The sequence below is a fragment of the Ranitomeya variabilis genome, chromosome 6 (genome assembly GCF_051348905.1).
Source record: "Ranitomeya variabilis isolate aRanVar5 chromosome 6, aRanVar5.hap1, whole genome shotgun sequence".
NCBI classification, from domain to species: domain Eukaryota; kingdom Metazoa; phylum Chordata; class Amphibia; order Anura; family Dendrobatidae; genus Ranitomeya; species Ranitomeya variabilis.
This window is the reverse complement of record NC_135237.1, coordinates 217264009-217291207: the sequence shown is the minus strand read 5'-3', so window position 1 is coordinate 217291207 and position 27199 is coordinate 217264009. Positions and strand designations below refer to the sequence as shown.

At 45.4% G+C, this 27199-nt stretch overlaps 2 protein-coding genes across 7 annotated transcripts in view; both read right to left on the bottom strand.

The window, feature by feature from the left end:
* The window catches only part of MTRR (5-methyltetrahydrofolate-homocysteine methyltransferase reductase), a 1305783-nt gene that overhangs the window by 1257527 nt on the left and 21057 nt on the right, over window positions 1-27199 (bottom strand). The window contains exon 1 of one of the 6 annotated variants that reach the window (XM_077269441.1): window positions 337-821. The exons of the other annotated variants lie outside the window; for them this stretch is intronic. The gene's annotated coding sequence lies outside the window, so the exon portion shown is untranslated. Of the gene's footprint in view, window positions 1-336; window positions 822-27199 lie in introns of those variants that run through there. 6 annotated transcript variants of the gene reach the window in all.
* On the bottom strand, window positions 15565-22638 carry LOC143782221 (uncharacterized). Its single transcript, XM_077269431.1, has 3 exons — window positions 20407-22638; window positions 20254-20325; window positions 15565-20049 (listed from the first exon to the last, which is right to left on the bottom strand). Exons 1-3 carry the CDS (start codon window positions 20476-20478, stop codon window positions 19834-19836), a joined length of 360 nt encoding a protein of 119 aa, XP_077125546.1. The 5' UTR covers window positions 20479-22638; the 3' UTR covers window positions 15565-19833.

Genomic DNA, 27199 nt, shown 5'->3' with positions numbered 1-27199 from the left:
TGTTCAAGGGGATTTAGACCTGTACCCATTTGTGACCACTTCAGAACGCTCCAGTGCTTTGTTTCCATCCATTTCTGAATGCTTCTTGAAGTATGTGTGGGGTCATTGTCCTACTCGAAGACCCAAGATGTGGGGCGTAAACCCAGCTTTAAAAATATAAGAAATACTTTTCTGGAACAATTTTCTAAGTGTTCTAACACTTTCAACCATAACTATATGTGGTTCATCGCCATATCAAACAGCAAATTTGCAGCAAACACCCAAGGATTTTTGCAGTGGCTTATTTTGCATGTAAACAGCAGATTTTTAAACATAAAAAAAAGCCGGATTACTTACCGGTAATGCTCTTTTAATGAGTCCACGACAGCACCCCACATGAGAGAGAGGGATCCGCCCCATAGGAACAGGAAACCTACAGAATAAAAGGAGGCGGTCCCCTCTCCTCCTCAGTTTAGTTTACAGAGTACAAAAAGGGAACCGCAAAAGCTTTAGTATTAATTCTTATTCAGCAACATAAATATCTTAAACTCTATACAACCATTATTTGTGAACTTAAGGAAGAGCTGTGCATAACTTAGGGAGGGTAGTAAATGGGTGCTGTCGTGGACTCATTAAAAGAGCATTACCGGTAAGTAATCCGGCTTTTTACCCTTCGCCACGACAGCACCCCACATGAGAGATTTTTAGAGAGTCATTCTTTGGGTGGGATTACTGTACTAAGAACAGCTCTACCAAAGGTCAGATCAGAAGATGTAGATAGATCGAGTCTATAATGGTTGTAAAAGGTAGAAGGTGTAGACCAAGTTGCGGCCTTACATATTAGATGGATCGGTACATCTGCTTGTTCCGCCCAGGAGGAAGCCATGGCTTGTGTTGAGTGCGCTTTTATACCCACTGGAGGAATCTCGCCTTTTGACGTATAGGCCAAGCAGATAGCATCTCTGATCCATCGAGATATGGTAGCTCTCGTGACCCCACGTCCTTTCTTGTGGCCCTGAAAGGAGATAAACAGAGCCCTACTCTCCCTCCAAGTCTGAGACCTTTCTATACAAGTCAGGATGGCTCTTCTGACATCTAAGGTGTGGAACTTTTGCTGTTCTGGAGTTACAGGTGAATCAAAAAAGGAAGGGAGAAATATCTCTTGTGACCTGTGGTAGGTGGACGCTACCTTAGGGAGGTATGAGGGGTCTGGTTTTAGGACTATCCGATCATGAAATATTAGTAAGAAGGGTGGGTCTACTGATAGGGCCTGGATGTCGCTAACCCTTCTAGCTGAGGTTAGGGCTACTTTATATGTGAGGACTTTTAAAGGTATGGAATCTAGCGGCTCAAATGGGGAGCTGGTTAAGGCCTCTAGTACTAGATTTAAATCCCACGGAGGTAGACGGGGAATATGGACTGGTTTACTACGTTCACAAGATTTTATGAATCTGGAGATCCACCTATTAGCTGCTATACTGCATCCATATAGGGCTCCTAATGCCGAGACCTGAACTCTCAAGGTATTTACAGATAATCCTAATTCTCGGCCTTTTCGCAAGTACTCTAGAATAGGTGTGACTGGAACTTGCTTAGTGAACGGTACCGTGTAAAAGTCTAAAAATTTATTCCATACCCTACTATATATTAGGGTGGTAGATCTTTTTCTGCTCAATAAGAGGGTGTTTACTAGTTCTACTAAGAACCCTCTTGAACTTAATAGTTGCCTCTCAAATTCAACGCCGTCAAGTGAAGACCTTTCACTTGCGGGTGGAAAAAGGGGCCTTGGGACAGCAGCTCCTTGTCTGATGGGAGAATCCATGGATCGCATAGGCACATGGTCTGGAGACAAGAGAACCATGGTCTTTTTGGCCAGAATGGTGCAATGAGGATCACTCTTGCTTGTTCCCTCCTGATTTTTCTCATCACTAGAGGAATCAGAGACATCGGAGGAAATGCGTATGCCAGTTTGAACCTCCAAGGATGGTGGAGAGAGTCCAACATATCTGGGTGATCCGTGACGTTCAGGGAAGCGAACCTTTTTACTTGCCGGTTGTCTCTTGTGGCAAATAGGTCTATTTGTGGTATCCCCCATGATTCTGTTATCATTCTGAATATGGATTTGTTTAAGGTCCATTCCCCTTGACGTAGCTCGTTTCGGCTGAGGTAGTCTGCCCTGATGTTCTCTACACCTCTGATGATGTGCAGGGCTGTTAGGGATGTTGGATGAGTCTCTGCCAGCTGGAAGATGTCTGCAGCTATGGTCATTAGACTTCCTGACCTTGTACCACCCTGACGGTTCACATATGCCACTGTGGTGGAATTGTCCGACTAAATTCTTACATTTGCTCCTTGAATCTGCGGAAGAAAATGATTTAAGGCATATTCTACCGCTTTTAACTCCTTCCAATTGGAGGAACACGTCAATTCTGCCTGGTCCCAAAGTATCTTGGGCCAGACTATCTTCCATATGTGCACCCCACCCAATAGGGCTGGCGTCAGTGGTAATTATTTTAGAAGGGTCTATTATCCATGGTACACCCCCTGAAAGGTGTTCCATGTCTAGCCACCAGGATAGAGATTCTAAGACCTCTCTGGAAAGAGTTATTTTACTTTCCAGATGTCCATCTTCCCCCTGAGCTGACAACACTTCATACTGTAATAGACGAGTATGAATTTGTGCCCACGGTACAGCTGGGATACATGATGATAAAGATCCCAGTAAAGACATTGCCTTTCTAAGTGTCATGTAGGGGTTGTTCATTGCCTCGGATACCATTGATTGTATAGTCAGTCTTTTTGAGTGAGGAAGGAAGCATCTCTGACTTACGGAGTCTAGTTGGATTCCTAGAAATATTTGAATGGTCTCTGGATTCAGCCGGGATTTTTCGAAGTTGATGATCCAACCCAACTCCTGTAGGGAAGAGATCGTATTAGATAAACGAGTTTTACACTGAAGTATAGAGTTCCCTACTACTAGAAAGTCATCTAGGTAGGGCATTATCAAGGTGTCCCGCTGGCGTAGATGAGCCATCACTTCTAATATCACCTTAGTGAAGATGTGGGGAGCCATAGAAAGCCCAAATGGCATTGCTACATACTGAAAGTGACGAACCTGTCCTTCCAGAATGACTGCTACTCTTAGGTACTGCTGATGTTCGGCATGTATGGGAAGATGATAGTAGGCATCTTTTAGGTCTATTCCGGCCATGACACACCTAGGGAATAAAAGTTTTATGGTAGAACTAATGGATTCCATTTTGAAGGTATGATTACGCAGGAAGGAATTTAATCTTTTGAGATTTATGATGGTTCTGAACGAACCATCTGGCTTATTGATCAAGAATAAAGGGGAATAGAACCCTTTCCCTTCTTGATCCTGGGGAACTTCTATCAGGACTTTTTTAGATAGAAGAGATAGGATCTCTGATTCCAGAGCCCTTTATTGATCTTGTCCTTTTGGTGATGTTACTATAAAGGAATCCCAAGGGATTCGGTCAAATTCCAATTTTAGGCCGTATTGTACAATGTCCAGAATCCACTGGCTAGATGTTATTTGTTCCCATTTGGGAAGGAAGAATTTTAATCTGCCGCCCACTTCCTGGTTAGCGGTATTTGCGTTTCGGATTATGGGACCTGCCAAAAAAGGCACCTTTTTGCTTCGGGTCCTTCGACTCCCATCGCTCCCTTTGTTCGAACGGCTTGTTCCTGGTAAAGGGGCGTCTTCTGAAGCCTCTCCTGTAAGATGGAAGATACTGGTAAGGGAAGCCTTTCTTCCTTTCTCCTGCCTTATTCAGGAGTTCATCCAGCGTCTTTCCAAAAAGGAACTCACCCTGGCAGGGGATCGCACAAAGTTTTGCTTTGGCCTGTGCGTCCCCTTTCCAGTTTTTTAGCCAGAGTGCTCGCCGGGCTGTGTTCACTAGGCCAGCTGACCTGGCTGCTAGGCGTAGCGAATCCACGGAGGCATCAGCCAGGAATGCTACTGCTTCTTTAATTAGAGGGAATTTCGGCATGATTGACTCTCTCGAAGTTCTACCTCTAATCTGTTCCTCCAGTTGCTCCATCCACACTAGTAGTGACCTTGCAGTGCAGGTACTAGATATGGCGGGCCTGAACGCGCCCGTGTTGGCTTCCCACGACCTTTTTAGTAAAGCTTCTGCTTTACGGTCCAGCGGGTCTGTCAGGACCCCTGAATCCTCCACCAGTAAGACCGACTGCTTGGTTGTGGAGGCTACAGCGGCATCAACCTTCGGCACCTTTGACCAGGAATTCAGCTCCTCGTCGCTGAAGGGATAGCGTCTTTTAGAGGATGATGACAGGAAACCTCTGTTTTGCTTATCCCACTCTTTTTTAATAATTTCCTTAATGGTTTGTATGACGGGGAAGGATCTACATTTCCTCTGTCCTAACCCCGCAAACATTATGTCCTCAGCCGATTTCTTTTCCTTTTCATCTAAGCACCCCATTGTGCTCCTGACAGATTTTATTAAGTTATAGTTACATAGTTACATAGTTATTAAGGTTGAAGGAAGACTAAGTCCATCTAGTTCAACCAATAGCCTAACCTAACATGCCCTAACATGTTGATCCAGGGGAAGGCAAAAAAAAACCCATGTGGCAAAGAGTAACTCCACCATGGGGAAAAAAATTCCTTCCCGACTCCACATACGGCAATCAGACTAGTTCCCTGGATCAACGCCTTATCAAGGAATCTAGTGTATATACCCTGTAACATTATACTTTTCCAGAAAGGTATCCAGTCCCCTCTTAAATTTAATTAATGAATCACTCATTACAACATCATATGGCAGAGTTCCATAGTCTCACTGCTCTTACAGTAAAGAATCCGCGTCTGTTATTATGTTTAAACCTTCTTTCCTCCAGACGTAGAGGATGCCCCCTTGTCCCTGTCTCAGGTCTATGATTAAAAAGATCATCAGAAAGGTCTTTGTACTGTCCCCTCATATATTTATACATTAAAATAAGATCACCCCTTAGTCTTCGTTTTTCCAAACTAAATAGCCCCAAGTGTAATAACCTATCTTGGTATGGCAGACCCCCCAGTCCTCTAATAACCTTGGTCGCTCTTCTCTGCACCCGCTCCAGTTCAGCTATGTCTTTCTTATACACCGGAGAACAGAACTGTGCACAGTATTCTAAGTGTGGTCGAACTAGTGACTTGTATAGAGGTAAAATTATGTTCTCCTCATGAGCATCTATGCCTCTTTTAATACATCCCATTATTTTATTTGCCTTTGTAGCAGCTGCCTGACACTGGCCACTGAATATGAGTTTGTCATCCACCCATACACCCAGGTCTTTTTCATTGACGGTTTTGCCCAGAGTTTTAGAATTAAGCACATAGTTATAAATCTTATTACTTCTACCCAAGTGCATGACCTTACATTTATCCCCATTAAAGCTCATTTGCCATTTATCAGCCCAAGCTTCTAGTTTACATAAATCATCCTGTAATATAAAATTGTCCTCCCCTGTATTGATTACCCTGCAGAGTTTAGTGTCATCTGCAAATATTGAAATTCTACTCTGAATGCCCCCTACAAGGTCATTAATAAATGTTAAAAAGAAGAGGGCCCAATACTGACCCCTGTGGTACCCCACTGCTAACCGTGACCCAGTCCGAGTGTGGTCCATTAATAACCACCCTTTGTTTCCTATCCCTGAGCCAGCTCTCAACCCACTTACACATATTTTCCCCTATCCCCATTACTCTCATTTTATGTAACAACCTTTTGTGTGGCACCGTATCAAAAGCTTTGGAAAAGTCCATATATACTACGTCCACTGGGTTCCCTTGGTCCAGTCCGGAACTTACCTCTTCCTAGAAGCTGATCAAATTAGTCTGACATGAACGGTCCCTAGTAAACCCGTGCTGATACTGGGTCATGAGGTTATTCCTCTTCAGATACTACAGCATAGCATCCCTTAGAATGCCCTCCAGGATTTTACCCACAGTAGAGGTTAAGCTTACTGGCCTATAATTACCGAGTTCAGTTTTTGCCCCTTTTTTGAATATTGGCACCACATTTGCTATACGCCAGTCCTGTGGTACAGACCCTGTTATTATGGAGTCTTTAAAGATTAAAAATAATGGTCTATCAATGACTGTACTTAGTTCCTGCAGTACTCGGGGGTGTATCCCATCCGGGCCCGGAGATTTGTCAATTTTAGTTATTTTTAGACACCGCTGTACTTCCTGCTGGGTTAAGCAGGTGACATTTAACGGGGAATTTTTATCACTAGTCATTTTGTCTGCCATGGGATTTTCTTTTGTAAATACTGATGAAAAAAAGTCATTTAGCATATTGGCTTTTTCCTCATCCTCATCCACCATTTCACCCAGACTATTTTTAAGGGGGCCAACACTGTCATTTTTTAGTTTCTTACTATTTATATAGTTAAAGAATATTTTGGGATTATTTTTACTCTCTCTGGCAATGAGTCTCTCTGTCTCAATCTTTGCTGCCTTGATTTGCTTTTTACAGAATTTATTTAATTTTCTGTATTTATTTAATGCCTCCTCACTACCTACTTCCTTTAATTCTCTAAATGCTTTCTTTTTGTCCCTTATTGCGCCCCTTACAGCTCTATTTAGCCATATTGGTTTCCTCCTATTTCTAGTATGTTTATTCCCATACGGTATATACTGTGCACAGGTCCTATCCAGGATGCTAATAAATGTCTCCCATTTTCTTTGTGTATTTTTGTGTCTCAGGATATCGTCCCAGTTAATTGCACCAAGATCCTCGCTCATCCGTTGGAAATTTGCCCTCCTGAAGTTTAGTGTCCTTGTCACCCCCCTACTACCCATCTTATTAACCCCTTCACCCCCAAGGGTGGTTTGCACGTTAATGACCGGGCCAATTTTTACAATTCTGACCACTGTCCCTTTATGAGGTTATAACTCTGGAACGCTTCAACGGATCTTGGCGATTCAGACACTGTTTTCTCGTGATATATTGTACTTCATGATAGTGGTAAAATTGCTTCGATATAACTTGCGTTTATTTGTGAAAAAAACGAATATTTGGCGAAAATTTTGAAAATTTCGCAATTTTCCAACTTTGAATTTTTATGCCCTTAAATCACAGACATATGTCACGCAAAATACTTAATAAGTAACATTTCCCACATGTCTACTTTACATCAGCACAATTTTGGAACCAAAATTTTTTTTTGTGACGGAGTTATAAGGGTTAAAAGTTGACCAGCAATTTCTCATTTTTACAACACCATTTTTTTTTTAGGGACCACATCTCATTTGAAGTCATTTTGAGGGGTCTATATGATAGAAAATACCCAAGTGTGACACCATTCTAAAAACTGCACCCCTCAAGGTACTCAAAACCACTTTCAAAAAGTTTATTAACCCTTCAGGTGTTTCACAGGAATTTTTGGAATGTTTAAATAAAAATAAACATTTAACTTTTTTTCACACAAAATTTATTTCAGCTCCAATTTGTTTTATTTTACCAAGGGTAACAGGAGAAAATAGACCCCAAAATTTGTTGTACAATTTGTCCTGAGTACGCTGATACCCCATATGTGGGGGTAAACCACTGTTTGGGTGCATGGCAGAGCTCGGAAGGAAAGGAGTGCCATTTGACTTTTCAATGCAAAATTGACTGGAATTGAGATGGGACGCCATGTTGCATTTGGAGAGCCCCTGATGTGCCTAAACATTGAAACCCCCCACAAGTGACACCATTTTGGAAAGTAGACCCCCTAAGGATCTTATCTAGATGTGTGGCGAGCACTTTGACCCAACAAGTGCTTCACAGAAGTTTATAATGCAGAGCCGTAAAAATAAAAAAATCATATTTTTTCACAAAAATGATCTTTTCTCCCCCAATTTTTTATTTTCCCAAGGGTAAGAGAAGAAATTGGACCCAAAAAACTGTTGTGCAATTTGTCCTGAGTACGCTGATACCCCATATGTGGGTGTAAACTATTGTTTGGGAGCAGGGCAGAGCTCGGAAGGGAAGGAGCGCTATTTTACTTTTCAATGCAAAATTGACTGGAATTAAGATGGGATGCCATGTTGCGTTTGGAGAGCCCCTGATGTGCGTAAACATTAAAAACCCCCACAAGTGAAACCATTTTGGAAAGTAGACCCCCTAAGGAACTTATCTAGATGTGTTTTGAGAGCTTTGAACCCCCAAGTGTTTCACTACAGTTTATAACGCAGAGCCGTGAAAATATATATATTTTTTTTTTTCACAAAAATGATTTTTAGCCCCCAGTTTTGTATTTTCACAAGGGTATCAGGATAAATTGGACCCCAAAAGTTGTTGTCCAATTTGTCCTGAGTACGCTGATACCCCATATGTGGGGGGGAACCACTGTTTGGGCGCATGACAGAGCTCGGAAGGGAAGGAGCGCCATTTGGAATGCAGACTTAAATGGATTGGTCTGCAGGCGTTACGTTGCATTTGCAGAGCCCCTGATGTACCCAAACAGTACAAACCCCCCACAAGTGACCCCATATCGGAAACTAGACCCCCCAAGGAACTTATCTAGATGTGTTGTGAGAACTTTGAACCCCCAAGTGTTTCACTACAGTTTACAACGCAGAGCCGTGAAAATAAAAAATCTTTTTTTTCCCACAAAACTTATTTTTTGGCCCCCAGTTTTGTATTTTCCCAAGGGTAGCAGGAGAACTTGGACCCCAAAAGATGATGTCCAATTTGTCCTGAGTACGCTGACACCCCATATGTTGGGGTAAACCCCTGTTTGGGCACACGGGAGAGCTCTGAAGGGAAGGAGCACTGTTTTCCTTTTTCAACGCAGAATTGGCTGGAATTCAGATCGGATGCCATGTCCCGTTTGGAGAGCCCCTGATGTGCCTAAACAGTGGAAACCCCCCAATTATAACTGAAACCCTAATCCAAACACAACCCTTACCCTAATCCTAACAGTAACCCTAACCACTCCTCTAACCCAGACACACCCAACCCTATTCCCAACCGTAAATGTAATCCAAACCCTAACCCTATCTTTAGCCCCAACCCTAACTGTAGCCCCAACCCTAGCCCTAACCCTAGCAATAACCCTAGCCCCAACCCTAGCCCCAACCCTAGCCCCAACCCTAGCCCCAACCCTAGCCCCAACCCTAGCCCTAACCCTAGCCCCAACCCTAGCCCCAACCCTAGCCCCAACCCTAACCCTTGCCCTAACCCTAACCCTAGCCCTAACCCTAGCCCTAACCCTAGTCCTAACTCTAGCCCTAACCCTAACGGGAAAATGGAAATAAATACATTTTTTAATTTTTTAATTTTTCCCTAACTAAGGGGGTGATGAAGGGGGGTTTGATTTACTTTTATAGCGGGTTTTTTAGCGGATTTTTATGATTGGCAGCCGTCACACACTGAAAGACGCTTTTCATTGCAAAAAATATTTTTTGCGTTACCACATTTTGAGAGCTGTCATTTTTCCATATTTGAGTCCACAGTCATGTGAGATCTTGTTTTTTGTGGGACGAGTTGACGTTTTTATTGGTAACATTTTCGGACACGTGACATTTTTTTATCGCTTTTTATTCCCGTTTTTGTGAGGCAGAGTGATCAAAAACCAGCTATTCATGAATTTCTTTTGGGGGAGGCGTTTATACCGTTCCGCGTTTGGTAAAATTGATAAAGCAGTTTTATTCGTCGGGTCAGTACGATTACAGCGATATCTCATTTATATCATTTTTTTTATGTTTTGGCGCTTTTATACGATAAAAACTATTTTATAGAAAAAATAATTATTTTGGTATCGCTTTATTCTTAGTACTATAACTTTTTTATTTTTTTGCTGATGATGCTGTATGGCGGCTCGTTTTTTGCGGGACAAGATGACGTTTTCAGCGGTATCATGGTTATTTATATCAGTCTTTTTGATCGCGTGTTATTCCACTTATTGTTCGGCGGTATGATAATAAAGCGTTGTTTTTTGCCTCTTTTTTTTTTTTCTTACGGTGTTTACTGAAGGGGTTAACTAGTGGGGCAGTTTTATAGGTTGGGTTGTTACGGACACGGCGATACTAAATATGTGTACTTTTATTGTTTTTTTTTATTTTATTTAGCAAAAGAAATGTATTTATGGGAATAATATATATATTTTTTTTCTTTATTTAGGATATTTTTTTTATTTTTTTTTTTAACACATGTGGGGAATTTTTTTTTTACTTTTTTACTTTGTCCCAGGGGGGGACATCACAGATCGATGATCTGGCAGTGTGCACAGCACTCTGCCAGATCTGCGATCTGCTGTGCAGGGCTGCAGGCTTACCAAGTGTCTGCTCTGAGCAGACACTCAGTAAGCCACCTCCCTCCCTGCAGGACCCGGATGCCGCGGCCATCTTGGATCCGGGACCTGCGGCGAGGAGGGAGGTAGGAGACCCTCAGAGCAACGCGATCACATCGCGTTGCTCCGGGGGTCTCAGGGAAGCCCGCAGGGAGCCCCCTCCCTGTGCGATGCTTCCCTATACCGCCGGTACACCGCGATCATGTTTGATCGCGGTGTGCCGGGGGTTAATGTGCCGGGGGCGGTCCGTGACCGCTCCTGGCACATAGTGCCGGATGTCAGCTGCGATATGCAGCTGACACCCGGCCGCGATCGGCCACGCTCCCCCCGTGAGCGCGGCCGATCGCGTATGACGTACTATCCCGTCGGTGGTCATACGGGCCCACCCCACCTCGACGGTATAGTACGTCAGATGTCAGGAAGGGGTTAAAGGTTACATGAAAACTTATTATTTTGTGATCACTATTCCCCAAGTGACCCCCAACCCTTATACTGGATATGCGGTCTGGCCTGTTGGTTAATATTAGGTCTAGCAGTGCCCCCCTCCTTGTTGGGTCCTGAACCAGTTGTGAAAGGTAATTGTCTCTCATAGTTGTCAAAAACCGATTACCTTTGCTGGAACTGCAGGTTTCTGTTCCCCAATCTATTTCAGGGTAGTTGAAGTCCCCCATAATAATGACTTCTCCTTGAGTCGCAGCTTCATCTATTTGCTTTACGAGGATATTCTCCATTGCTTCCATTAGTTTTGGAGATTTATAACAAACCCCTATCAGTAATTTATTATTTTTTCCCCCTCCCCTTATCTCCACCCACAGGGACTCTACATTTTCATTAAATTCACCTATATTATCACGCAGGATGGGTTTTAAGGAAGATTTTACATATAGACACACCCCTCCCCCTCGCTTATCTGTACGGTCATTTCTGAACAGGCTATAGCCCTGCAAGTTAACAGCCCAGTCATGGCTCTCATCCAGCCACGTCTCAGATATCCCCACCATGTCATAATTATGCTCCAACAACATTAGTTCTAATTCATCCATTTTGTTGGCGAGGCTTCTGGCATTAGTATACATGAACTTGATGTTACTCTCTGTACCTTTATTCTTTCTTAAATTACTAACTGTTCTAACCCCACCCCCCATGCCACCGCCACCCCCCACTTCCTTATTTGTGCCCAGGTCTCTATCTGCACTATCTTCCCCTCCTATAAAATGAATACCCTCCCCCCCAATCCCTAGTTTAAACACTCCTCCAACCTTCTAACCATTTTCTCCCCCAGCACAGCTGCACCTTCCCCATTGAGGTGCAGCCCGTCCCTAGCGTAGAGCCTGTAGCCAACTGAGAAGTCGGCCCAGTTCTGCAGGAACCCAAACCCCTCCTTCCTACACCAATTCTTGAGCCACTTATTAACCTCCCTAATCTCCCGTTGCCTCTCTGGCGTGGCACGTGGTACAGGCAGTATTTCGGAAAATACCACGTTGGAGGTCCTTGCTTTCAGCTTGCAGCCTAATTCCCTGAAATCATCTTTAAGGACCTTCCACCTACCTCTAACTTTGTCATTTGTGCCAATGTGCACCATGACCGCTGGGTCCTCACCAGCCCCTCCCAGTAATCTGTCCACCCGATCAGCGATGTGTCGGACTCGAGCGCCAGTTAGGCAGCACACCGTCCGACGATCCCTGTCTTTGTGACAGATTGCCCTATCTGTTCCCCTAATAATTGAGTCCCCCACTACCAGCACCTGTCTGGCCTGCCCTGCTCTCCTTTTTCCCTCCTTACTGGAGCAGTCACTCCTCCGGCTTTCAGAGGACATGCCTGGCTGCAGCAGTGCTACGCCTGTACTGGCACCCCCCTCATCTACCAACTTAGCAAACTTATTGGGGTGTGCCAGATCAGGACTAGCCTCCCTGGCACTCTTCCCTCTACCCCGCCTTCTATCTGTCACCCAGCTAACTGCCACACTGTCCTGCAGCTCCATCCTACCATTCCCCTCCTCATCTATCCCATTGAGCGTCTGCTCTGTGAGCAGAAGACTCCTCTCCATATTGTCTATGGATCTCAGTGTTGCCAGCTGCACATTTAGATCCAGTATCTGGGTTTCCAAATGCACAATGTGCTCACATCTCGCACAGCAGTATGCACCCTCGACCGGCTGGTCAAGGACTGCATACATGTGGCAAGATGTACACTGGATGGCATTAACAATTGTGGAGCACATTTCCTAATGGGGATTGCACCACACAGAAACGTTAATTAAAAATAAATACAAAGTATTAATTAAACCCAAAAAAAAAAAAAAAAAAACAGAAGCAATTCCTCCCTTGGAAACTCCCTGATTCCAAAGTCACTGAATCCCAAGTCACACACTTACCGCCGTTCACACTTACGCTCAGGTCACACTCAGCTCGCTCACACTCGCTGTGCTGAAGATTTATAGATTTTTTTTTCTATCTCCCCTCAATAGCAATCCACCTTGCTGTTCAGATGCACTTCCAAAAAGGACTTGAGCCCCAAACAGCTGCCCCTTATATCCCCTTAATTATGAGCCCCCACCCTAAGTTAACTCCTTATGAATATAGCTACTCCCAATTCAGCAACTCACACAAATTCACACAGGTATTTGTTAAAGGCCTTCCAAATACCTCCTCACTGAATCACAAGTCACACACTTACCGCCGTTCACACTTACGCTCAGGTCACACTCAGCTCGCTCACACTCGCTGTGCTGAAGATTTATAGATTTTTTTTTTTCTATCTCCCCTCAATAGCAATCCACCTTGCTGTTCAGATGTACTTCCAAAAAGGACTTGAGCCCCAAACAGCTGCCCCTTATATCCCCTTAATTATGAGCCCCCACCCTAAGTTAACTCCTTATGAATATAGCTACTCCCAATTCAGCAACTCACACAAATTCACACAGGTATTTGTTAAAGGCCTTCCAAATACCTCCTCACTGAATCCCAAGTCACACACTTACCGCCGTTCACACTTACGCTCAGGTCACACTCAGCTCGCTCACACTCGCTGTGCTGAAGATTTATAGATTTTTTTTTTTTCTATCTCCCCTCAATAGCAATCCACCTTGCTGTTCAGATGCACTTCCAAAAAGGACTTGAGCCCCAAACAGCTGCCCCTTATATCCCCTTAATTATGAGCCCCCACCCTAAGTTAACTCCTTATGAATATAGCTACTCCCAATTCAGCAACTCACACAAATTCACACAGGTATTTGTTAAAGGCCTTCCAAATACCTCCTCACTGAATCACAAGTCACACACTTACCGCCGTTCACACTTACGCTCAGGTCACACTCAGCTCGCTCACACTCGCTGTGCTGAAGATTTATAGATTTTTTTTTTTCTATCTCCCCTCAATAGCAATCCACCTTGCTGTTCAGATGCACTTCCAAAAAGGACTTGAGCCCCAAACAGCTGCCCCTTATATCCCCTTAATTATGAGCCCCCACCCTAAGTTAACTCCTTATGAATATAGCTACTCCCAATTCAGCAACTCACACAAATTCACCCAGGTATTTGTTAAAGGCCTTCCAAATACCTCCTCACTGAATCCCAAGTCACACACTTACCGCCGTTCACACTTACGCTCAGGTCACACTCAGCTCGCTCACACTCGCTGTGCTGAAGATTTATAGATTTTTTTTTTTTCTATCTCCCCTCAATAGCAATCCACCTTGCTGTTCAGATGCACTTCCAAAAAGGACTTGAGCCCCAAACAGCTGCCCCTTATATCCCCTTAATTATGAGCCCCCACCCTAAGTTAACTCCTTATGAATATAGCTAATCCCAATTCAGCAACTCACACCAATTCACACAGGTATTTGTTAAAGGCTTTCCAAATACCTCTTCACTGAATCACAAGTCACACACTTACCGCCAAATCCACACTGCTGTTGGGTAGACAAAGCCCCCCTTCAGTTTCGGATGAGCTCGGCTGAGATCCCGCTTCGCCTGAGGATATACGTACATCCTCTGACTCTGAACTGACTGGAGATCGGGACCTGCTAGGCTGACGGGTACTGGTGCTACTTGTCTGCGCCAAACCCTGCATCTCTTCCCGGATTATGGCTCTGACATCTGATGGAGTCATTATATTTTCCTGCCGTAAGGTTTGCATGATACACTCTGAACACAGTTTTTTAGCATAATCATCCGGGAGGGGCTGCGTTCATAAAGCACATTCCTTGTGCTTGGACTTGTGTGTCCTTTTCTTAGTCTAGAGGAAGGATACAGGAGGAACATATATCAGCATATAGGAAGAGACTCTTTCAAAAACTCACCCAGTGAAGCTGACAGGTACCGGTTCTGGAGGCGGATTTCGTTTGGTGGTAGATCCCTTCTCTGGAGGTCGACCACCACTCTTTGTGCTGCTCCTAGCGCTTCTCTCCTTGCTGGGAGAACGCTGTTGCGCTGCGGGCAGGTGCGCTTCGTCGGCCGGTGAAGCCATCTTACACACACCGGCCCGACGCCAGCGCTGCATTTTTAAATCTGCCGCCCATTCTCCTGCCTCCCCGGACCAACCCGGAAGTGCTCCAGCGACTTCCGGGTTAGACGCGCCGCTCTCACTAACCATGCGGCGGCCAGAAGTATTAAGCCGGCCGCTGCAGCGCGCGCGTCCTCATGGTGCCGGGCGGACCCACGGTGACCAGACCCGGACCATGGAAGTTCGGCCAGACGAGGGGGGAGGCTGCAAGCAGGGGCTCCCCCGCCGCTGCTTCTGGAACCGCAGCCCCTGCCGTTCCCTCAGACACCGGCACAGCCGGGTGCATGGCCCAGGGATCCTCTTCATCTGTAGGTAAGCCGGGTCCCTGTAGGAACAGGAAACCTAAACTGAGGAGGAGAGGGGACCGCCTCCTTTTATTCTGTAGGTTTCCTGTTCCTATGGGGCGGATCCCTCTCTCTCATGTGGGGTGCTGTCGTGGCGAAGGGTAAAATGTTTTCATTTGTCCTCTAGCTATTGACAATGTATTTCACAGCTACATTATAGAGGTGTACTCAACACACCTATAATGTGGCTGTGAAATACATTGTCAATAGCAAGAGGCAAATAAAAACATTCCATATTTAGTGAACAGACAGGTAAGGCTAGTTTCACATTAGCGTTTAAATCCGCAGCGTTTAATCCGCATACGCAAGTGGTGGAAAAAACGCATATAAACACGTACAAACGCGGCATTTTTAGACGCATGCGTTACCGCATGCGGTTAAAAAAACGCCACGTTTGTACGCGTTTATATGCGTTTTTTCATGCGTTTGCATTTTTGGTGTGCATGATGAGAAATTTCACAAGAGAAAAATCAAGATAACCAGACACCGCCAATGGGACTACAGAGGGCGTGTATTATGGGATTTCTTTATATAGACCCCTGAACAGCTGGAATCTTCAGATTTTGCTCCTGTATCCTGTGTCATGATGGATCTTCGCATAGAGAGCTTTTATTTCAACCTGGATTTAAGCATCCAGCTGTTTCTTGCCTGTGCTTTAGCTTGGGAGCAAGACAGAAATCGCGAAAGATGGAGAAGGAGACAACGTAGGCGTTTTTGGAGGCACCCCATTATCGAACTACGTGAGAGCCGTGGAGCCTATCACACGCTGTATGGCGAGCTTAATGCCAACCCGGAGAAATTCCATAAATATACAAGGATGTCGCAAGACTCGTTCCGGGATTTGCTTGTTCGTGTCCAAGGAGCCATACGGAGACAGGACACCCAGCTCCGTAGAGCGATTCCACCGGAGGAACGTCTGCTGGTTACATTAAGGTACGTTCCAAATCTAAAACAATGACAGTCCAAATTTTGTGTTTTATGACATTTATGTTTTGGGTATTTTCCTTTCTTTCTTTAGCGTAACCACACCATAAATAGAATAGTTTATAATTTTTGGGGGGTTTCTTTTTCTTACAGATTTCTGGCAACCGGAGAGAGTTTATCATCCTTCCACTTCCAATACCGGCTTGGAATATCCACCCTGTCCGGAATAGTTGCGGACACCTGTTGGGCTTTGTGGAATGTACTCCGGGATGAGTTTATACCCCTACCCACAGTGGACATGTGGCTTGAAATTTCGGAAAAATCCTGGAGTGTGTGTGATTTCCCCAACTGTTTAGGAGCGTTGGATGGAAAGCACATCCGCATTATCAAACCTGCCAGAACAGGATCGGAGTATTTCAACTATAAAAAATATTTTTCTGTTGTGCTCATGGCAATAGCTGATGCGAACTGTCGCTTCATCGCCGTGGACAATGGAGCTTTTGGCCGTGGCAACGATTCCCAGACTTTCAAGAACTCGGATATGGGCCGCCGTGTGTATGGCAAAAATTTCAATTTTCCCCTGCCACAACCTCTCCCCAACACTCAAGGTCCACCGATGCCATTTGTTATGGTTGGGGATGAGGCCTTTCAGATGTGTGAAAACCTACTGAAGCCGTATTCCAGTTGGGACTTGAACCACACTAGAAGGATCTTTAACTACAGACTGACCAGGGCCCGAAGAACAGTAGAGTGTACCTTTGGCAGTCTGGTCTCTAAATGGCGCATTCTTGCATCAGCCATAAATCTAAAAGTGGAAACAGTCGACGAGGTGGTCAAAGCCTGTGTGGTTCTGCACAATTATATAATGGCTAAGGAGCAACCCAACATTGAACTGGATGAACCAGTTGCACACCCACTGCCTGATTTCCAGCATCACCTGCTGCGGTCAACTGCAGCAGTTGGTCACATGCGGGACCAATCGGCTGCCTTTTTTGATTCAGATATTGGACGTGTGTCATGGCAGGACAATGTTGTGTAAATGTCCTGTTGTAATTCGATCTGTACCAGTAATTTTCTGAAATGATAATATTTCTCATTAATAAACTTTAGTTTTGGTTGTGTTGACCGTGTCTCCTATGTTTTTCCTCTACAAACCAAGGCTGTCCTAAACTAGCAGTATTTGGTCTGTATTTAATATCAGTATTTGTAATCCAAAACCAGGAGTGGGTGATAAAGGCAGAGGTGATAGTTATTATGTTAATATCATAATTTACTTATTGTTCCACTCCTTGTTTTGGCTTACAAATACTGATATAAAACAGTGGCCACATACTGCTAGTGTTATGGCAGCCATGTTGCTTTATTGGTAAGCTTGTTGACGTCATTGCGTCCTGATTCTCTTCTGCTGTATCCATTGGACAGAGACTGAAGAGACAATGACTGTCACACTAAAGAGATCTATACTCATCAAGTCAGGTGTCAGAAATAATGAATTCATGATGCACATACAGCTTCATGAATTCACTACTTCTGACACCTGTGCAGATGAGCACAAATATGCCGTGTGTGATCACCATAGTCCCTTCAATTTGTGTGTACTAGATTATGTACACAGAAGAGAAAATGGAGGTTATACAAGGCAGTTCTCTACTCACCAGGTCAGGTGTCCTAACTAATGAGTTTTTTGACACCTGACCTGTTCAGTAGAGTTCTGCACTGTATGTCCGCCATTTTCTCTTGACTGCAACACTAGTCACAGACAAAGTAGAAAGAAGAGATTATGGAGATAATACAAGTATACATTTTTTGGCCCACCTCATATCTCTATACTAAAGACACACAAAACTGCAGTCTTTTTTTTTTTTATAACTACTGGAGATATGATGTGGCCAAAAAATAAAGTGTGTGGCAAAGTTTCTTATTTGGCGCACGGTGTGTGTTGCCGGCGGCGGAAGACACAATAAACCAAACATAATTGGGGCAAATCAATTTTTTTTTATTTTTTAACAACCAAAAAATTTATTTAACTGCGCCGGCTTGGGGTAGAGTTATGTAAACGGGGAATGTGAAGCACTGAGGCCTGGCTAACCGTGGACGACGCAGAGGTGGCAGGAGAAGGGGCAATGAAACTAGTAGGGTCTGGAAGTTCGGGGATGGGGCTTGACACGCACTGGAAGGGTGAGACAAACCTGACATTACAGACACATTGGGAGGTGAAGGGGGAGGAATACTAAGAGTCCTCTGTTTTTTTTTTTTGGTTTCTTTTTTGGGTTTGCCGGGTTCTGGGAAGCCTTGGTGGGCTCATATGGCGTGGCGTAGTGGTGGGTGACCTGTCAGGGTCCGGCTGCACCATGCCAGAGTCCATAGTGCTCGTAGAGCGTGCAGCCATGCCAGAGTCCATAGTGCTCATAGAGCGTGCAGCCATGTCAGAGTCCATAGTGCTCGTAGAACTTGCAGCCATGCCAGAGTCCATACCGCTTGTAGAGCGTAAGGCCATGCCAGGGTCCTGCTGCATCGTGGTGGTGGCGGTACGGAAGGCCATGCCAGGGTCCTGCTGCATCGTGGTGGTGGCGGTACGCAAGGCCATGCCAGGGTCCTGCTGCAACGTGGTGGTGGCGGTACGGAAGGCCATGCCAGGGTCCTGCTGCATCGTGGTGTCAGTGGAGGAGGTCCAAGCAGGAGCAGCGGTTGTCATGGTGGTGGCGGTGGGATATCCAACCCTCACTCGGCATGGTGGTGGTGCTGTAGTGGTGTCCGGCAGTGCTAGGAATTGAGGTGGCCGTGCACCGGTATGCAGCAGAGGTCGGCATTGAGGTTAATCGTGACAGTGAAGGCACAGGTGGATATGCCGACACTGTCTGCTGGAAATAACGACTCTGCTGCATAGCCTGCACGTAAGCAGCATTGCAGGCCTGCATGACACTCAGCTGGAGATCAGGAGTTAGGTGTTCCAAAATGCCCGCTCAATTTGGTTAAAAAAAGATGTGCTGGCCTCTGGAGGTCGGCTTTCACTTGGTCAAGGCTTTTGGTGACCTCCTGGATACGTGCATTCAAGAGGTTATGTGAAATATCCATTCGGTCACTCAAAGCCTTGATTGCGTCGTGTAAAACCGAGCTCAAGTGCAAAAACTCGGGCATGAGTGACCTGTCCGATGCCCTCTGCCGCAGCCGGGAGGAGCCCAAAAAAAAAAAAAAAGGGGCAGTGGAAGAGGACTGCGAAAGGGGAAGACCTGATGGACCAGCTCCCTGGTCTCCAGTTAGTGTGGAAGGCCCACTTGCTGCAGCGCTGCTGGATGGCTGGGACGGATCTGTGGCTGTCAGATGAAGGACCGCTCCAGAACCTGGGCCAACAGTTGTGCTCCATGTGCTGTGAAAAAAGGAAAAAGAAAATTAATACCAAAAATTAACCAGACGCAAAATCCTGTGGAATATAAATATACAGATTATGGCAATACAATACAACCTAATGCAAGGGAAAAATACTTACGTTCTCTGGGCAAGGACCGGTCTTAAAAATGCCAGAACGCGATGGTATTTGTATTATCTGATTCTTGCTCCTGAACCACTGGGAACACGGCTCTCTTGACGCAGGTCCTTGTTGAAGCGGTCCTTCATCGAACGCCAACGTGTTTTGACTTTGGACACTGTTAAAAAAAAAAATGGTCAGAAAATGGACTTTTGGCCGTGCTCACACAACTGTGTGTGATGAGAGAAAATCCTGAGAGTTTCTTTCATCACACACAGTTGTGTGAGCACGGCTAAGGTCTCTGCTGCTTCACACTGCAGTGCAATACTTACCAAATGCATTTCGGACCCGAGTCGGGGCGTTGTCCCAGCCATCCCACATCTCTTTGGCCACCTCATTCCATAGGTGCCGGATTGTGACGTTGTTTGAGTGCAGTGGATCCCGGGTGTCCCACAACGGAACTCGCTCCTGGACCAGGGAGATGAGGAGGTAATTTTCAATTAGGTCATCCTCCCGTTGTGGAACCTAAAAATTAAATAAAGTCATTAAAGTTTAGTGAATTAACATAAGGAAAAAAAAGACAAAAGATGCTGAGAAATGGCATGAATAGGAAAGTCAACATACAAAAGGATTCCAGAAGAAAAGAGTTAAGAAATAGGAATGGAAAGAAAATAAGATTCAAGAATATTAGACTGAGGATACAGTAAACAGTCAGCCTTGTATACGTACCCGCTGCCGTCTTTCCACCCGACCTTGAGTCCGCTGCTCCTGCCCAGTTTGTGCCGCAGTTGAAGAAGAGCTCTAAAAAAATGAAAAATTCAAATTGTCACATGTGTAGATGTTACAGTGAATATTTACCAATCTGACGAGGCAAGTACACACCTCACTGACATGCTCGACTTCCGACTGCCCAGGACGAAACTCCTCATCAGAAGAAGAAGAAGCAGAAGACATTCTGATGCATGCAGAAAGAAAGAAATGCAAGAAATTAGGACACGTAGAGACAGAAATTAAAAAATAAAGGCATTGGCTAGGATATACTCACATTGTTCAGGGTCTTGTTTTCCTCCAAGATGTAGCCTGTGTCTCATCTGCTTCAGTGTCTGCTGAGTAGTGACCTGCAAATGTCCACTCCCTCCCTTTATCACCTTGTATGTGGGGGGGTGGCTTATCAGTGTCTAGACATGTTTTTCTCTATTGAAACGCATGCGTTCACGAACGCAAGCAAACGCATGTGCTTGTGAACGCATGCGTTCATATAGACAGCAATGCGTTTTTTTGCCGCAAACCTTGCTCAATCGACCGCATGCGTTTCCAGGTGGCAAATTGACGCCTCTAAAAATTACTACATGTTGCATTTCCACGCCAAGTCGCAAACGACGAAACGACGCATGCGTCGTCAAACGCGGCAAAAGGCGAAAAATCAAAAACGCATGCGTCCCTAATGTTAAATATAGGAATACACAACGCATGCGGATATATGCGGTAGAAACGCTGCGGACACAACCGCAAATGTGAAACCAGCCTAAGACAGCCTAACAGTGCTCTATTATTTCCATTAGTTCCACAGATAAATAGTCCAGCAGAGGTGATGCACGACCTTGGTTCTCCATTCCCAAACAGACCAACTGTATACATAGTACAGGGACCCTGTTGAAAAAGCTATACACGGAATGCACATCCGGGGCCTCACCTGGGGATAGTGCACTTGCATATCATCATGGATCTACTATATAATTGTCTAAGGGTCACTTCCGTCTTTCTGTCCTTCTGTCTGTAACGGTTATTCGTTCGCTGATTGGTCTCGCCAGCTGCCTGTCATGGCTGCCGCCACCAATCAGCGACGCGCACAGTCCAGAAGAAAATGGCTGCTCCTTACTCCCCGCACTCACTGCCCGGCGCCCGCATACACCCCTCCGCTCACACAGGGTTAATGCCGGCCATAACGGACCGCGTTATGCTGCGGGTAACGCACTCCGTTACCGCCGCTGTTAACCCTGTGTGACCAAGTTTTTTTTACTATTGACGCAGCCTATGCAGTGCCAATAGTAAAAACATCAAAATGTTAAAAATAATAATAATAAAAAAAAATGATTATATACTCACCTACGCCGCCTTTCCCGCTCCTCGCAATGCAACCGGCATGTTCCGGTTGCACGGATGGTCTGGCAGAAGGACCTGCCATGACATCACGGTCATGTGACCGCGATGTCATCGCAAGTCCTGCGCTGAAAGGACCTGCCGTGACGTCACGGTCACGTGACCGCGACACGGTCACGTGACCGGGACGTCATCACACCCTGGGACCGGAAGCTGCCGGCTGCACCCCACACAGGCGACACAGCTACAACGTGCCAGCGGAAGGTGAGTATATGTTTATTTTTTATTTTTTTAACCTGTGTCATACGTGGCTGGGCAATATACTACGTAGCTGGGCAATATACTACGTGGCTCTGTGCTGTATACTACGTCACTGGGCAATATACTACGTCACTGGGCAATATACTATGTGGCTCTGTGCTATATACTACGTCAGTGGGCAATATACAATGTAACTGGGCAATATACTACGTGGCTGGGCAATATACACTGTGTTCCAAATTATTATGCAAATTGGATTTAAGTGTCAAAGATTTAATTGTTTTGTTTTTCAAATAAACTTGTGGATGGTTTTGTGTCTCAGGGCTCAATGAATCACTGAAATCAATCTTAAACACGTGATAATTAGTTTTCCAGGTGATTCTAATTAAAGGAAAACTACTCAAAAATGATGTTCCACATTATTATGCAGGCCACAGGTTTCAAGCAATATGGGAAATAAAAAGGATCTCTCTGCTGCTGAAAAGTGTTAAATAGTGCAATGTGTTATGGTTCTCAATGGCAAGAGAACATAGCCCAGCAAACATAAGTACTAGCTCTTGGAAGGATGGAAACTAAACTGACCATGAACTAAACCTGCCGCACAACTAACAGTAGCCGGGTAGCGTTGCCTACGTTTTTTATCCCTAGACGCCCAGCGCCGGCCGGAGGACTAACTAATCCTGGCAGAGGAAAATATAGTCCTGGCTCACCTCTAGAGAAATTTCCCCGATAGGCAGACAGAGGCCCCCACATATATTGGCGGTGATTTTAGATGAAATGACAAACGTAGTATGAAAACAGGTTTAGCAAAATTGAGGTCCGCTTACTAGATAGCAGGAAGACAGAAAGGGCACTTTCATGGTCAGCTGAAAAACCCTATCAAAATACCATCCTGAAATTACTTTAAGACTCTAGTATTAACTCATAACATCAGAGTGGCAATTTCAGATCACAAGAGCTTCCCAGACACAGAAACGAAACTACAGCTGTGAACTGGAACAAAATGCAAAAACAAACGAGGACTAAAGTCCAACTTATCTGGGAGTTGTCTAGCAGCAGGAACATGCACAGAAAGGCTTCTGATTACAATGTTGACCGGCATGGAAGTGACAGAGGAGCAAGGTTAAATAGCGACTCCCACATCCTGATGGAAGCAGGTGAACAGAGGGGATGATGCACACCAGTTCAATTCCACCAGTGGCCACCGGGGGAGCCCAAAATCCAATTTCACAACAGTACCCCCCCCCTCAAGGAGGGGGCACCGAACCCTCACCAGAACCACCAGGGCGATCAGGATGAGCCCTATGAAAGGCACGGACCAGATCGGAGGCATGAACATCAGAGGCAGTCACCCAAGAATTATCCTCCTGACCGTATCCCTTCCATTTGACCAGATACTGGAGTTTCCGTCTGGAAACACGGGAGTCCAAGATTTTTTCCACAACGTACTCCAACTCGCCCTCAACCAACACCGGAGCAGGAGGCTCAACAGAAGGCACAACCGGTACCTCATACCTGCGCAACAATGACCGATGAAAAACATTATGAATAGAAAAAGACGCAGGGAGGTCCAAACGGAAGGACACAGGGTTAAGAATCTCCAATATCTTGTACGGGCCGATGAACCGAGGCTTAAACTTAGGAGAAGAAACCCTCATAGGGACAAAACGAGAAGACAACCACACCAAGTCCCCAACACAAAGCCGAGGACCAACCCGACGCCGGCGGTTGGCAAAAAGCTGAGTCTTTTCCTGGGACAACTTCAAATTGTCCACTACCTGCCCCCAAATCTGATGCAACCTCTCCACCACAGCATCCACTCCAGGACAATCCGAAGATTCCACCTGACCAGAAGAAAATCGAGGATGAAACCCCGAATTACAGAAAAAAGGCGACACCAGGGTGGCAGAGCTGGCCCGATTATTGAGGGCAAACTCCGCTAAAGGCAAAAAAGCAACCCAATCATCCTGATCTGCAGACACAAAACACCTCAAATATGTATCCAAGGTCTGATTCGTCCGCTCGGTCTGGCCATTAGTCTGAGGATGGAAAGCAGACGAGAAAGACAAATCTATGCCCATCCTAGCACAGAATGCTCGCCAAAATCTAGACACGAATTGGGTTCCTCTGTCAGAAACGATATTCTCCGGAATACCATGCAAACGGACCACATTTTGAAAAAACAGAGGAACCAACTCGGAAGAAGAAGGCAACTTAGGCAGGGGAACCAAATGGACCATCTTAGAGAAACGGTCACACACCACCCAGATGACAGACATCTTCTGAGAAACAGGAAGATCCGAAATAAAATCCATCGAGATGTGCGTCCAGGGCCTCTTCGGGATAGGCAAGGGCAACAACAATCCACTAGCCCGAGAACAACAAGGCTTGGCCCGAGCACAAACGTCACAAGACTGCACAAAGCCTCGCACATCTCGAGACAGGGAAGGCCACCAGAAGGACCTTGCCACCAAATCCCTGGTACCAAAGATTCCAGGATGACCTGTCAACGCAGAAGAATGAACCTCAGAAATGACTTTACTGGTCCAATCATCAGGAACAAACAGTCTACCAGGTGGGCAACGATCAGGTCTATCCGCCTGAAACTCCTGCAAGGCCCGCCGCAGGTCTGGAGAAATGGCAGACAATATCACTCCATCCTTAAGGATACCTGAAGGTTCAGAGTTACCAGGGGAGTCAGGCTCAAAACTCCTAGAAAGGGCATCCGCCTTAACATTCTTAGAACCCGGCAGGTAGGACACCACAAAATTAAACCGAGAGAAAAACAACGACCAGCGCGCCTGTCTAGGATTCAGGCGTCTGGCGGACTCAAGATAAATTAGAATTTTGTGGTCAGTCAATACCACCACCTGATGTCTAGCCCCCTCAAGCCAATGACGCCACTCCTCAAAAGCCCACTTCATGGCCAAAAGCTCCCGATTCCCAACATCATAATTCCGCTCAGCGGGCGAAAATTTACGCGAGAAAAAGGCACAAGGTCTCATCACGGAACAATCGGAACTTCTCTGCGACAAAACTGCCCCAGCTCCGATTTCAGAAGCGTCGACCTCAACCTGAAAAGGAAGAGCAACATCAGGCTGACGCAACACAGGGGCGGAAGAAAAGCGGCGCTTAAGCTCCCGAAAGGCCTCCACAGCAGCAGGGGACCAATCAGCAACATCAGCACCCTTCTTAGTCAAATCAGTCAATGGTTTAACAACATCAGAAAAACCAGCAATAAATCGACGATAAAAGTTAGCAAAGCCCAAAAATTTCTGAAGACTCTTAAGGGAAGAGGGTTGCGTCCAATCACAAATAGCCTGAACCTTGACAGGATCCATCTCGATGGAAGAGGGGGAAAAAATATATCCCAAAAAGGAAATCTTTTGAACCCCAAAAACGCACTTAGAACCCTTCACACACAAGGAATTAGACCGCAAAACCTGAAAAACCCTCCTGACCTGCTGGACATGAGAGTCCCAGTCATCCGAAAAAATCAAAATATCATCCAGATACACAATCATAAATTTATCCAAATAATCACGGAAAATGTCATGCATAAAGGACTGAAAGACTGAAGGGGCATTTGAAAGACCAAAAGGCATCACCAAATACTCAAAGTGGCCCTCGGGCGTATTAAATGCGGTCTTCCACTCATCCCCCTGCTTAATTCGCACCAAATTATACGCCCCACGGAGATCTATCTTAGAGAACCACTTGGCCCCCTTTATGCGAGCAAACAAATCAGTCAGCAGTGGCAACGGATATTGATATTTAACCGTGATTTTATTCAAAAGCCGATAATCAATACACGGTCTCAAAGAGCCATCTTTCTTAGCCACAAAGAAAAAACCGGCTCCTAAGGGAGATGACGAAGGACGAATATGTCCCTTTTCCAAGGACTCCTTTATATATTCTCGCATAGCAGCATGTTCAGGCACAGACAGATTAAATAAACGACCCTTAGGGTATTTACTACCCGGAATCAAATCTATGGCACAATCGCACTCCCGGTGCGGAGGTAATGAACCAAGCTTAGGTTCTTCAAAAACGTCACGATATTCAGTCAAGAATTCAGGAATCTCAGAGGGAATAGATGATGAAATGGAAACCACAGGTACGTCCCCATGCGTCCCCTTACATCCCCAGCTTAACACAGACATAGCTTTCCAGTCAAGGACTGGGTTATGAGATTGCAGCCATGGCAATCCAAGCACCAACACATCATGTAGGTTATACAGCACAAGAAAGCGAATAATCTCCTGATGATCCGGATTAATCCGCATAGTTACTTGTGTCCAGTATTGTGGTTTATTACTAGCCAATGGGGTGGAGTCAATCCCCTTCAGGGGTATAGGAGTTTCAAGAGGCTCCAAATCATACCCACAGCGTTTGGCAAAGGACCAATCCATAAGACTCAAAGCGGCGCCAGAGTCGACATAGGCATCCGCGGTAATAGACGATAAAGAACAAATCAGGGTCACAGATAGAATAAACTTAGACTGTAAAGTGCCAATTGAAACAGACCTATCAAGCTTCTTAGTACGCTTAGAGCATGCTGATATAACATGAGCTGAATCACCGCAATAGAAGCACAACCCATTTTTTCGTCTTAAATTCTGCCGTTCACTTCTGGACAGAATTCTATCACATTGCACATTCTCTGGCGTCCTCTCAGTAGACACCGCCAAATGGTGCACAGGTCCGCGCTCCCGCAGACGCCTATCGATCTGGATAGCCATTGTCATGGACTCATTCAGACCCGCAGGCACAGGGAACCCCACCATAACATCCTTAATGGCATCAGAGAGACCCTCTCTGAAATTCGCCGCCAGGGCGCACTCATTCCACTGAGTAAGCACAGCCCATTTACGGAATTTCTGGCAGTATATTTCAGCTTCGTCTTGCCCCTGAGATAGGGACATCAAGGCCTTTTCCGCCTGAAGCTCTAACTGAGGTTCCTCATAAAGCAACCCCAAGGCCAGAAAAAACGCATCCACATTGAGCAACGCAGGATTCCCTGGAGCCAATGCAAAAGCCCAATCCTGAGGGTCGCCCCGGAGCAAGGAAATCACAATCCTGACCTGCTGAGCAGGATCTCCAGCAGAGCGAGATTTCAGGGACAAAAACAACTTGCAATTATTTTTGAAATTTTGAAAGCAAGATCTATTCCCCGAGAAAAATTCAGGCAAAGGAATTCTAGGTTCAGATATAGGAACATGAACAACAAAATCTTGTAAATTTTGAACTTTCGTGGTGAGATTATTCAAACCTGCAGCTAAACTCTGAATATCCATTTTAAACAGGTGAACAC